Source organism: Lepidothrix coronata, unplaced genomic scaffold, assembly GCF_001604755.1.
Source record: "Lepidothrix coronata isolate B3197 unplaced genomic scaffold, Lepidothrix_coronata-1.0 Scaffold9, whole genome shotgun sequence".
NCBI classification, from domain to species: domain Eukaryota; kingdom Metazoa; phylum Chordata; class Aves; order Passeriformes; family Pipridae; genus Lepidothrix; species Lepidothrix coronata.
Genome location: NW_016690189.1, coordinates 307,080 through 320,669, shown reverse-complemented (window position 1 = coordinate 320,669; position 13,590 = coordinate 307,080). Strand labels below are relative to the sequence as shown.

The following is a 13,590-nucleotide window of genomic DNA, read 5'->3' as shown; positions in this document are numbered from 1 at the left end:
TCATAGTGATCTTCATATTTAATTTTATTTCTTCGTTAGTTACAACAATGACATGGAACCTTTCCCTTTGTAAAGGACTTCTTATCCAGCAGGGAAAATTGGTTGTGCATTGTTCAAAGAAAGTCAAAGTCCCAAATCCTGAGCTACAGAAATATTTCCATTTGCCTTTTAAATGAATTTGTTTAAGAGTATGTGTAAATAGATTTTGGTTTTGTTGTGTTTTTTTTTTTTTTCATTTGCAGACATATTTCATGGTAAAATTCATTCAGCAGACACATTGTCTTACATATATCTCATGCTTTCACTCATACTGGAAGCACTGAGGAGTGCAAAAATTCAGGTCAGGCTCTTGTAGGGAGAAAATTAATTAATAAATGTCATTATGTCTGTGTAGAATATTGTCATTCAAGAAAATTTCAGCTCTGGAAAGTCAACATCTAACATAATTTCATCCTTTACTGAAAAGTCTGCCACATGCTGAAACTACAAGGAAGAATGACACACAGAGAAATTAATAGCATTATATTTAGTAACAGACAAGTTGCAGAATATGAAAATTTGGTATGACTGAAGGACTATTATATTCTGGAAGAGACCATTCCTTTTCTTACCAAGTGGAAAAATTATTTCTGTGGCTTGCTCTTATCCATGCAATAAACCCCCTGTGTGCTTCACAAGTCCAAAGTGTAAACTGGTTGCTCATAATACATGCCTCTTTCATGGCAAAGGCATTACAGTATGACTGTAATGATTTTGTTTATGAGATGACATCCTTGTTAGTCTTAGGTTTCTTAGGATGTTGAGTGGGTTGTGTTTTGTGGGTTTTTTTTTGGAGGGGGTCTGGGTTTTGTTGTTGACTTTGTTATTGTTTTATTTTGTGGTGGTTTGCGTGGCTTTTTTCTGGAGGGCGGTGCTTGTCTTGTAACTTGAGCACAGCTGTGGGACTTGAGCAGGCAGTGACAGTTCTGCAGGAAGTCCTGGTATTCTGTGATGATACAGTTTGAGTAGTGTTTTGGCAGCTACTGCCACCCCATGGTTTTCCATATTGGATGAATGGTGCAGAGCTTTAATATGTTACGTTTCTCCAGAAACCTCTTTTAGGTCGGAGAGAAGACAATGAATATTGACTTTGTCTTACTCACTCCTTCTCTATGTCCCCTTTCAAGAAAAATCCCGTCTGCAAAGAAGATCTAGTATGACATGAGTGGCCATAGGTGGCATTAGGATGGCAGAGTCCTTTCCACTGTATTTACAACTATGTAATTGAATATTAATTTTGGTTCCCTGGGTTTTCACTAATTGATTATATCTGTTTTGGCAGGGTATATTTTGCCCTTTTTTTAAGGAACTTCAGAATGTACATCTGGAGAAAGCTTCTGAAACCCATTTCTTAAAGTTGCTTCTGCTTTGGGAATCTGTGTTTACATCATAGATGCTACATATAGACAGATCTGGGTTAAAGCAATCTGGTCTAAACAGAGTGTCCTTTGAGCATTGCTTTCAGCAGAGCTTTGCCCTCCAGACGCCAGCAAGTGCCCAGCTGAAGGCTCTGATGCGGAAAGTTTCAGACACCATTATTCCACTCATTTCCCTGTGTCAGCCAGGGAATACCCTTGGTGGGGAAGAAGATTTTTTTTTCTCCTTTTGAGGAAGTGGCAAGAGGGATTACCTCTCATGTTGTATATCTTCTCTTTGAGGCTGGAAGCTTCTTTCCCTTTTACCAACCCAACTGAAACCAGGCTTCAGTGTAGGCAGCAGAAATTAATTCAGCTGGCTTGTGGGCAGACACATTGGACTCACTCATGTATTACAGTGCATAGGCATTGGTTTCCCTGATATATTACTGGGGACTCTCGACTTCCACTCCCCCTCCTCCGCTCCCAACCTCAGACCTATGCAGTTTAAGAAGCATGAGACAGCACCCACTGCTCTTTATCTGTTTTTCCCAGCTGATATACAAGTTGGATCCCCTCTCCTTGAGCCGGACCCCCAGCCCCCCCGCTGCCGGCTCGCACCGGAGCTGGTTCTGGGGGCGCCCCCGTTGTCGCGGTCAACCTCCCTCTCTTGGGGGCTGAGCAGCTCCTCTCCGCAGTCACCTGTAGCTAGCGCTGCTTTTTCTGCATTCCTCCGAAAAATAGCTATTCTCAGCCCCGATCCCTTCCCGCATGTTTTACTTAAGCGAACAAAATGTCCATGTTCCAGGAGCGGAGGTGGTGTTGCCTCTCTGGGAAAGATGCGGTCTTCCCTTTCCCTGTCGCTTCCCTGCGCCCCACAGGGCTGGAAGCAGGGGGCCGGGAGGTGTGGAGGGCTGGCTGCGCTGCCCCTGCCCCCGCCCCGGGGAGGAGCTTCGGCCCCAAATGAGGTGCGACTTCACCTTTAGGTTCGTCTTCCTGGAGCGGTGCTGGAATTACGGCCGTCCCGGTCCCCGAGGCACCCCGGCTCGCTGCTCATGACTCTGCGCTCCGCCGGCGGTCCCCTCTCCCAGACTCGACGTGGAACGGCCGCATTCCCCCCTGTAAAATGAGGGGAGCGGGATCTCCGCGCGGGCAGCGGGAACTGCTGTTGCGCCTGTCGGAGTTGAGCATGGAGGGAGGTAAAACAGCCACCTGAACGCGGAGAAACACCCGAACCACAACAAGTAGTCTCGCCTGGCAGGGCGGCACGGAGAGCGACTGGGGCCGGAGTCCACCCGGGAAGAGAAGCCGCCGTCGCTCCTCCGGCGAAGGTAACGGCGGGGCGGCGGGAGGGACCCGCGGGGCTGGCGGCGCTGATCCCACCTGCCATTCCCCGAGATGCGCGCTCGGCTTCGTGATTTGTCTGAGAAAGTAGCGAGCCGAGCTCCGCACAGACAGCCTCTCCCGGGGTTTGCTTGCTGCCTGCGCTTATGGAGTGCTTGGTATTTCTTCCCAAAAAGCAACCCCTTCCTCCCTTCTGCGGTGGGGGCGGGGGAAGAGGAAAATAGCTAAGCCTTCCTTTTTTTCCCCCTCGTTAAGCTGTTAGGACAATAAAAGATAGATGCCCATTAAATAATTAACCGCACACTTTCTGTTCCATCAGCTCGGTTCACGCAGCCCCGCGAGGGAGAAGGGGGTGGTGACGGTGGCGGATCCGTACGCGGGAGAAGCAGCAGCAGTGCCATTTCGGTAGCCTGCTTCCAGGGGAAGCGGGAGACAGCCCGGAGCAGTGCCCGGGGCGGACAGGCGGCAGACCCCTCCTAAGAGGAGCGTGCAGAGCCGCCCGGCGGTGGGTGGCGGGGCTGGCCAGCAGGGCTCTCCCGGAGTGCGGGTCGGCGGGAGATTTCGGGGATGGAGGGGGCTGGGGCAGGTCGCAAAGGCGGGGAATAGCCCCCCTACGTGGTGCCTGGGGGGCTTCTCCTCTATTTTTTTCTATTTGCGTTTAAGGCAGAAGCTCGTCTCCCGCGGACCTGCCGGCGACCGGCTGCCCCCCGCCCAGCGACCGGCGCCCCCACCCAATCCCCGCCGCAGCCTCCCGCGCTCTCCCCAGTCATGTCCCACCCGGAGCGATGGGGAAGCTCGAGGACAACGAGAGGGTGATCCTCAACGTGGGGGGCACGCGGCACGAGACCTACCGCAGCACCCTGAAGACTCTGCCGGGGACCCGCCTGGCTCTGCTCGCCTGCGAGTCCCAGAGCGAGTCCCCGGGTGGCGAAGAGCGGCCGCTGCCGCCCCCCAACCCGCCGCCGCCGCCGCCGGCGGGCGGCTGCCCGGAGCCCGGCAGCGGCTGCAGCCCCCGGGGCAGCGGCGGCACCAGCGAGTTTTTCTTCGACCGGCACCCAGGGGTCTTCGCCTATGTGCTCAACTATTACCGCACCGGCAAGCTGCACTGCCCCGCCGACGTCTGCGGGCCCCTCTTTGAGGAGGAGCTGGCCTTTTGGGGGATCGATGAGACCGACGTGGAGCCCTGCTGCTGGATGACCTACCGCCAGCACCGTGACGCCGAGGAGGCCCTCGACATCTTCGAGGCACCCGACCTGCTGACGGGCGAGCCGCCCCCCGACGGCGACGACGACGACCTGGCCGCCAAGAGACTGGGCATCGAGGACGTGGGGGCGGCCGCCGAGGGCAAGGGCGGGCGCTGGCGGCGGCTGCAGCCCCGTGTCTGGGCGCTCTTCGAGGACCCCTACTCCTCTCGAGCCGCCAGGGTAAGCGCCGCCGGCCGGCGCTCCCGCCCGGGGGCTGGGGAGGCCGGCAGGCTGCCGGGGTGCCCTGGAGAGGGAGGCGAGCAAGTGGGGCATCAAGGGGAAGCTCGCCCCGCTCGGGGTGTGAGTGCAGAGTGATGCTTTTGGTGGGCCACTGCATAGCGGGGACAACGGTCCCCCGTGAGGTGGTGGTGCTTTTCTCCTCTACATCTGCAGGTGATGTGAGGCAGCATGGCGCTCCCTCTCTGCCAGCACCTTCCCCATGGGAGTGCACATGGGGTGAGGTGGGAGCTGTGCCCTGGGGCACCCCCCTGGCCTGGATGGGGGTGTGAAGGTGTATTCGCTGGGGGACCTGTTTGTGTGTGTGTGTGTGTGAAGAGAAACAGCCCCAAGGTGCCCTCATCCTCCCTGAGCACCTGCATGAAGGGGCCTTTGGGGCCAGGGCAGCTGGCCCGAGATCTTGGGTTGGAGGTAAGGTGGTGGCAGCGACACGGGAGAGTGACCTCAGCCCTTTCTCAACTTTGCTCTGTCTACACTGGTAGGTAATCCTGGTACAACAAAGTAAGTGTGACAGGGGGTCACCCTGGGTCTTCCTCCATTGATTTCTCAGGGTGACCATCACTGGCTCTGTGACTTGAGGGTATGGGGATAAGACAGTAAGTGATCATACTGACTTTCTGTTACTTAGATAGACATTTTATATTTTGATGCTGACTACTTTCTACTTGGATGATTTGGATTTTAGTTCTATCTTTTAGTTGCTGTTGTCAGGGGCGATGCAGGTTTGCTGTCTAACTTACTTTGGACCAAACAAACGGTTGTAATTCCTTTGAAAGATATATGCAGTGATGTCTCAAATTTAACAACAAGAAAAGCAACCACCAGCAAATCCTCCCTGGAATACAAGGCGAAGAACTTGTAATTGGAAATGTTTGATTATAAAATGGTAATAAGTGTTTTGCAGCATATTTATCAGGATTCCCATGAAGTACTCAGAGCTAAGCCTCATCCAGCAGAAAGTGCAGTTATGGTGGGTGTCATCTCCTGATCAGTTCCACTGATTTCACTGGCAGTCTCATAGATGTGCGTATAAGTGTGTGGCTTAGTGACTTACGGAATTGTACCCCATGGCACCATGCAGTTTCTGGCAGCTCATCCTCTGAGCTTAGTGAGGTAAGTTAAACAGAAAGTAAAAGTCCTCGCAGCTATTACTATCACTTGCTAAGTTCCAATGTTGTGTTTTTGAATGTTGCCCACCAGTATGTTTTCCCTTGACAGCTGGCTCCAGCTGATTCTTAAAATATGTTTTTAATGAAGGATGGGTTCTGAAGAAGAGCTACTTTGCTCATGAGTGACATACCCACATTGCTCGCATCTTAGCTGTCTGAATCCTAAAGAAAATTTGGCTGTCAGTTACCTGACAAAACTGTAATGCGTGTGATGATTGCCCTGCAGGTTGTCTTTCACCCACTGTTTTGTGGAAAGTTGCTGACAGGGTCAAAACTGCAGCTTTTACGATGGAGGATCTTTCCACTCACCTTTGCTGGAGAACTGAGAAGTACGGAGTAAATATCGAATGGAAGATACCAGGAGAAACAGAAAGATAGGCGTGCTGATTGTAGTTGTGTCCTGGAGGTATAGCTGGGTTTTCGGTCCAGACTTTGGCAGAACATGTAGGCGCTCGCTTTCCAAATTTTCCATTTGTACTAGATCATCCTGAACTGTCAGTGGCTTGGGTGAAGATATTTCAAGTTTGCAAAATGAATACTGTAATTAACACTATAATAGCAAATTGCAATATGGCAGTGTTAATCTCTTAGAAGATAGAGTATTTACCTTTTTATAACTTAAAGACTGGTTTTAAACATTTTATTCTGATTTCAACCCCAGGCAGCCAGACTAAGGCGGTGTCGGAACTGTAACAACAGAACCTAAATCAATATTTTCATTTTCACAAGGCTGCTACTCTCTGCTTGGTCTTTCAGGTAGGGAGACAACTTTGAGAATTTTTGGCACAAGTTTTAAAGCGTTCAGGTGAATTTGTATTTAAGGACTTCCATGCACTTAGTAAGCATTTTTGAACACAGTAATTTAAGGTGATGGTAACCTTCGTTTGGAACTGACATTACTGTGAATTCAACATTTTTCCACACTTGAAAGAAAACCCTATTATATTCTGAGTATTCTGGCAAATGCCCTGTTGTTTTATGTCATTTGAGATGATGACTAACTTTAAAAACATTCGAGTGAAATCCTGGCCTCACTGAAATCAAGACAAAACTGTGAACATCAATCTTCGTCTCATAGTGTTAGCTACTGACTCGTACACCACTTAGATTATGGTGAGGCTGCTTAGTGGTAAACTTTCCTAAGAACTGTGATAATTATTTTTTTTTTTTAGGTTTACTGTGTGATTTAAGTTCAGCGGTGTCTTTTTCGGGAGGTATGATGGTGATAAAAATGGGATATTTTCTATTAATGAAATGGTACTTAATATTTGTGATTTTCTTTATCCTAAACTGTGATCTCTAAAAATAGAAATTTATAGAAATTCAAATATAAGTTGCCATGGTAACCTCTTCAGGGATAGTGCACGCACAAGATTATTCTAGCAAGACCATCCAGTGATGTTATATAAATAGTGGAACTAGTTTATTGACAAGAAGGTTTACTGTATTTGCAATTCTAAAAAAAAAAAAAATCAACTTTTAGTGCACGCAATTTGATATGCAGATAGTGACATCTACTAAACATGGAGTTTGTAAATATAAAATGTAATCCATGTACCTATGATTACTTTGAAACCTGCAACACTTTTCTTTGTTTCCCAAGTTCAGGAGTTAGGTCTGAATGTTATTTCTGTTTTCGTTTCATTGTTTTGGATTTCACAGACTGTGAAATGAAATTAAAGAGTACAGCGGTACTCCTTTCTCTCCAGGCTTAATAGACTGATCATTCACATTCTATTTGACAGAATGCTGTTATGTAGATATGGGAAGCTACATAGGATACTGTCATAGGAGGAGAAGCGCTGGGCAACTAAATCTTTCTGTGCATTGGTTTCAACATCTCTGAAACAGACACTTGATCCTTATCTGACTCAAATGTGCACTGTTAGTTTTGCTAGTTAATACCTGTAAGTGATTTTGGTGTCCTTTGATGGCTCAGATGCCAGCTTTAGTAAAAATGCAAAGATACATCCAAATAGTTCGTAAGAAAGTACCAGAGGCAACATTAAGCACTGAGTTTAAAAGAGTGTCTGCAGATGTCCAACAGGAACTAGAAAGTGCTTGTCTCAGATTTTGTATTTCAAAGTAATTAAGCCTTTAAGGCCGTTTTACTTTTGAATAATATGTGAAACATGATGCTGTTTAAAGAAGTAACTAGTATTTGTCAATGATTTTTCTTAAGGATTATGTGTTACTCCTATACTTAGTTCAGGAATGCAAAAATGGCCCTGGGATTCACCAAGTTTGTAGGTATATATCCTTAACTTTTTGAGAAGACTGTAAATCTGTTCACGGATAAGAAGACAGCACCTGCAAAGTTGAGCGTTCAGCAGCGCAGGAGTCAGCATGGCCCAGGGTATTCGGGGTGGCACTGCCATTTGCAGCAGCTGAAGGCAAATTACACAACCCATTTGCTATATGGTCCTTATCTCTGGGAAAGATCCTTAATTATTTGGGAAATACAAAACCTAATTATGAAGCATTTGTCAAGTTTCATATAAGTAAGTATTCACTGCAATGCAAATAAAACCACAAAAGCCTTGCAGTCCAGGCATCAAGATACATACTTTGCAAGTGTTCTTACAAATACGGATGCTCCTTCATTGTGACATGAGGAGCTGGATTTGAACAGTGGGCAGTATTGTTGGAGGGAAGTACAAAGTTCCCATCTATGACTTTGTGTGATGCTAAACTGTCAGAGATTCCTTTCAGTGTCCTGTAGCAGCTTTTCCGGCTTTGAATGTTCGGTGAGGTGAAGAATCAGCTGAAATGAATGAGATGGGAGAGGAGAAAAATATAATTTTATAGACCCTCTTGAAAGGCTAAAGGCACAGAAATTATACTGAAGAAAATTCTTATAAAAGGTAACTTATGCCTTTATTTGTTGGCTTGCTTACCTTTATGTTTTGTCCAGGTACCTAGATACCTGTTTTGATATGTGTCAAGAAAGCCTTGATTTAGGAAGCCTGCCATGCACTATGGTGAATGACAAAAGTGAGTTATATTTTTAGGACTTTACCTGTTCTGATGCAAGACAGGTTTTATTTTTGGTGGAAACAACACTGCTGCGATAGTCTGAAATACTGTGAATGGAGTGGTGAAGATACGTTAATCTCAGCATATATGTTTGTAGATTAATAGTGAATAGCAAAGGTTGTTTGCTTTCTTAAGTAATAGAAAGCCTCCTAATATATGTGGAAATCTTTGTCTTGTATTCAACAAGGAAAGCAGATACACTTTAGCTTTTACTATTTAATTATTAGGTAGGCAGACATCTTCTGTCTGAAAATGATACAAAGAAAATAGCAAAGGTTGATACAGAAACTGCAAGGAAGGTGTTGCTTTTGGCATTTTGATAATCAAAGTGCTGAATTTATTTGTAAGTGGGAAAATAGTCCATTAGATTAAATTGGTGAAAACCAGTCATTCTGCTTCAAGCATTTAGACTATGGGAGCTGTCCTTTTTAAAGACATGAGAAAATGTGTTCCAGAAGATGTGTTCCTAATGACAAAAATCATAATGCATCACTGTTACAGATATTCATACGCTCTGTAGCTTCATGTGTACATGGGCTGACTAAATCACATGATAAGTAATTTTTATTAATTCTGGCATACTGGCTTTTAAAAGTCTTAATTGGAAATTCGAGCTTAATATATGATGTATACAACGTAAACTACTGTGATCTACATGAAGCATAGATGGTCTCTGATGGTACTGATATCAGTGAGGTAAAATCAGCAAGATTTCTGCCTTCCGAGCTTATGCCTTTTCCTCTACAGCTGTTCTGCCTGATGCTGCTAGTGTTTCCATGGAAACAAGCCAGCTCTTGGCTTCCTCTTCCCATTGAAAACAACCTTCTCACTGTCACTTATTCATCTGGGAAAAGGATTTTGTCATGGCTCTGACATAAATGCCACAGAGATTATCTGTCCTATCATTTCAGAAATAGATGCTGTTAGGCATGTGCACGTGTCTACAGCCAGATTTGTCTTTCAACGGCTCTGAAATAATTTCGTTAATGGACTTAGACTGAATTTGCTTTGGTGTAACTGGAAATGGAAATTAGCTGAACTATACACAGCCCAAGATGATAACAATGTGAGAAGTATTTTTGATTGAGAAATTTGGCAGACCAAGTGCTCTACCTTTATGTAGGTAACACAGAATGTGGTATCTGTCGTGTTTGTTTACAGTGATAAAATTCTTATATGTTTTACTTTGAGAATGAGAATTTGTCTTCAGACTGATTAAGATGGTGGTGGGAAGAATAGCTCAAGTTTTTGGATGAATATTGTATAGGTTTCAGTGCTACCATCAGATGAGGTATCATGTTATTATGCATGTCATGTAATGCATTCAGGATATGAAAAAAGTGACGCAAGTAAACCAGTATTTTCAAGATCCTTTTATTCTTGAGGTGTCTTGTAGTTAGTCCAAAGTAAATGTGTCAATCAATAATCTGTGAAGAAATCAACATTTTTTTTGATGTGGTCAATTTGGGTTGAGTCATAATCAAAGAAGTTCAGGACTCAAATTCCAAATCCTTGATCAGTATCCTGTACTGTAGGAACTTTTGAGATATTTTAAGAGAAGTTTGTGTAAAAACTTGCCTGTCTTTTTCTCCCTCAGTGATCAGTGGCCAAAAGGGACTGTTCTCTTCCTATGAAGTTGCCTTGCAATTGAGGCACAATATGAGAGAAAAGGCATCCCTCTGTAAATTTTTAATATTTTAATAATCTTCTATAAAGTGCTGTCCAGTAGTTTTAAGATGGTAGAAACAAGTTCTTCTCATTATCAAGTGCTGCTGTTCATTTCTCCAGAGATGACTCCTGCTTGTTCTGCGCTTCAGACTCTTGGCTCATCTTGGGGAAATACGGTTTCCTTCAGCCACAACTGGAAAGAAAGAGTTTGTGCTCTCTGTATCTAGCACCCAATGGGGATAGTATGTTCCCTTTTATTCTCTTTATTAAATGCTTTTTTACACCTCACTTCTGGCAGCATGGTTTACATAAACTTACTGATTTATTGTAGAAACTTGTGGGGATTTCTGCAGGTGATTTGTCTTGTTTTGTGTATTTTTTTGTTTGTTTGTTTTGTTTTGTTTTTTTTTTTCATTGTGAATAAAGTAGTTAGGCAAATAAAAGACAGGTGTGGTAGTAGCTGGAATATCAAACTATCAGTTATTGTTTTACTTAGTATTTCTTATAGTAATACAGTTCCTTTACACACACTCATTCTTTCACAAGCACACACCTTTCCAGTATAAATTAGTAATTGCATAGAAATAAAAATTTGTTTTTAAAGAAATGCTAAGCAAGGCTATTAAAGAACTTTATATGAAGAGGAAATAGGGGAACTACATCCACTCTTACTTACGTGTATTCTTATTTCCAAGGAGCCTTTTCCCTGGAGCAAGGGCCGAAACATGAGAATATTTCACAAAACAGAAATAATTTAAAGCGGTAAACAAAGTATTCAATTTATCAACATGATAACAGGGATTCAAGTCGTAGTGACGACCTGGTACATTTTTTTCCCTATACTGACATACATATGTGTATATTGATATAACTAAGTGGTAATTTTGTCAGAGTGCTATAGAAATAGCTGTAGAGAATGAACATGAAATCACATGGCTTTGGGGTTTTTTTTTAGTTCTACTAATGTGTTTAATTAACATCTTTGTTGATACTTTATGATGACTAAAGCGCTTTTGAAGGAAAAACTCCACTTCCATCTGTAAATCACTAGTGTTAAAAATAGAATCTAATCACATGAAATACAATTTCCTGTGATTTATGATTTGCTTTACAGATTTCTTGACTGAAGTGGTGGTTTGAAGCTTAAAAATGAAATTATCCAATTATGTATTATAACAATGTGTTGTTATTCCCCCTGCTGCCCTTAAATTGAAAATTCTGAGATGTTGCTGTGATTTTGGTCTTTTTTCCAGTATGTTAATTATTCCAGTGATGTAATAATTCAGTCCTTTCTTATTACAGACAGCGTTTTGTAGTTTTCTTAATGTTTCTAGGTGAACCTTAGATATTGTGTCTTTGGTATATTCCTGCAAAATGCTCAGTCTCTTAACCTAGTACAGAATAGTGTGGTAAAGTTCATTAATATGCATTAAATACACATAATATCATCTAGACTTATTTCTGAAACAAGTATAGTTTCTTACATGTTTACATTTTCATTAATGTATAGCATACAATATTATATTTTTTACTGTGCCTAGTCGTTGGAAAAAGGCAAGTATCCCTTGAAGTTCATGCATTTGGTTTGGATAATTTGTAGAGTACTAGCTATATAGCAGTAAGCTTCTTTTTGATTGTTGAATACTTATTCTAAGAGAAATAATTTTTCTCTAGGAATTACTTCCACCGTGCTAATATGCTTGCTTTGATAAAAGCACAAGACTACTCCCATACGATGGGTCTGATAGTACGTGGGATTTTAGAGAAACAGAAATCAAATGCTAAATCTCAATTAATGGCTGAGAAAATTTCATTGGAGGAAGTGAAATTTAGTAGAGTGTGACGGCTGTGGAACAGTGCTATGAACTGCTGGGTACTTGTTGTTGCAATAATGAGGAGCACAGGCTGAGTTCCTAACGATTTTGCGAAGGGACTTCATTGGTGCTGCCCCAGCACTGGGTGAGAGAGCTTAACCAGTCCCAAAAGCATCCTGCTGGTGGGTGCTGTTAAGTAGGGGGAAGAATAATGTCTTCTGATAATATTTCTGTTGTAATTTCTCAGATCATAAACATTCAGAAAATACGTTAAGCTTTTATATGCTGTGAACTACACTATAAGATTGAGGGTAATCAAGTATGTAGTAAATAATATTTTAAAAAAACTGTGCCATAACAGAATTTTAATTTGTTTAAAGTAGAGATAAAAAGTATTACAGGACAATATAAAGATGTTTTTAAAGTATACAAATGCCTGTGTAGAAACTTCCTTTAGTTCTTAGGCAATATCAAAGGAGATGGCCTCATTAGCCCTTATTTTTACATAGGTATTAAAAAATTCTCTGTAGTTTTCAAGCAAGCAATATTTACCACTGTCATTTGGTAAACTTCTACTAATATGAATGACAATTATTTTTAATATTTGGTTTCAGGACTATCTTCGTTTTCACAGGATAATTGTTAAGATCTGAAAGAGTTAACTTAGATTTTATTTTTATTTTAATATCATCCCAAGTGTTACAGAGGTTTTTTTAATGACAGGAATTTTTCACAATTCTAAGTTTAATCTAGATGTGGTTTGGAGAAGAACCTTATTTGTCTTTCTGATTTCTGATCACATTTGGGAAAAGACTTTTCTTGCATTTGCAATTCTAGGTCTGATACCTACTCTCAGATTCTCGTTTGAATTTTAGGGTATAATTGATACACAAGCACATCTGAACTTCACCTTGAACATCCTTCCCTTAGTCTGCAAAATTATTTTAAAAAAGTATAAAAACTCAGTGGAGATGGAGTTCTGTCTCCCTACAGCTTCCTGGGGAGAGGAAGTGGAGAGGGGGGTGCTGATCTCTTCTTCGTATCCAGTAACAGGATGTGTCAGAATGGTTCAAAACTGTGTCAAGAGAGGTCTGGACTGGACATTCGGAAGCATTTCTTTACCAAGAAGCTGGTCACACACTGGAACAGGCTTCCTATAGAAGTGGTCAATGTCCCAAACCTGTCAGTGTTGAAGCGGAATTTGGACAATGCCCTTAATACCATGATTTAACTATTGGTTCAGCCCTGAAGTGGTCAAGCAGTTGGACTAGGTGATTGTTTTAGGTCCCTTCCAACTGAAGAAATCTATTCTAGTCTAAAGAAATAAGTTCTGGTCTTCCAACCTTCTTTTCTCTTACAGTGGAAAATTAAATCCATTTGCTTAATAGTGATGGTGTTTCCTTTATTCATGGTTTAAAAATGAAAGTGTATATAGTAAAAGGCATATAATGAAGGAGAACTCAAGCAGGATGGGATTTCAGTTTAGGTATTGAACATCAGCACTGGTGTAAAATTCACTATCTGTTCATCATCTGGTAATACTTTATGTTAAACAAATTGATTTAAACAAATTAGGCATGTTAATCCTTTAGCCAGTCAATTTTATTACTGGCTTTATTTGAGACTATTTGAATATAGTTTCAAATTTGAGAATCGAGTCTTTTGACAGCAGGACGGAGTTATT

The 13,590-nt window shown here is 42.7% G+C and overlaps 1 protein-coding gene across 10 annotated transcripts in view; it reads left to right on the top strand.

Moving 5' to 3' along the window:
• The first annotated feature begins 2,347 nt into the window (after positions 1-2,347).
• KCNC2 (potassium voltage-gated channel subfamily C member 2) overlaps positions 2,348-13,590 on the top strand; it is a 104,381-nt gene continuing 93,138 nt past the window's right edge. For 9 of the 10 annotated variants that reach the window (XR_001873074.1, XM_017804524.1, XM_017804526.1 and 6 more), the window contains exons 1-2: positions 2,348-2,725; positions 3,402-4,162. Coding sequence is in view for 9 of the 10 variants with exons in the window: in XM_017804524.1 (XP_017660013.1) it covers positions 3,524-4,162 (639 nt within the window). In the remaining variant the exon portion in view is untranslated. The remainder of the gene's footprint in view (positions 2,726-3,401; positions 4,163-13,590) is intronic. The other variant, XM_017804519.1, reaches the window with a different exon arrangement.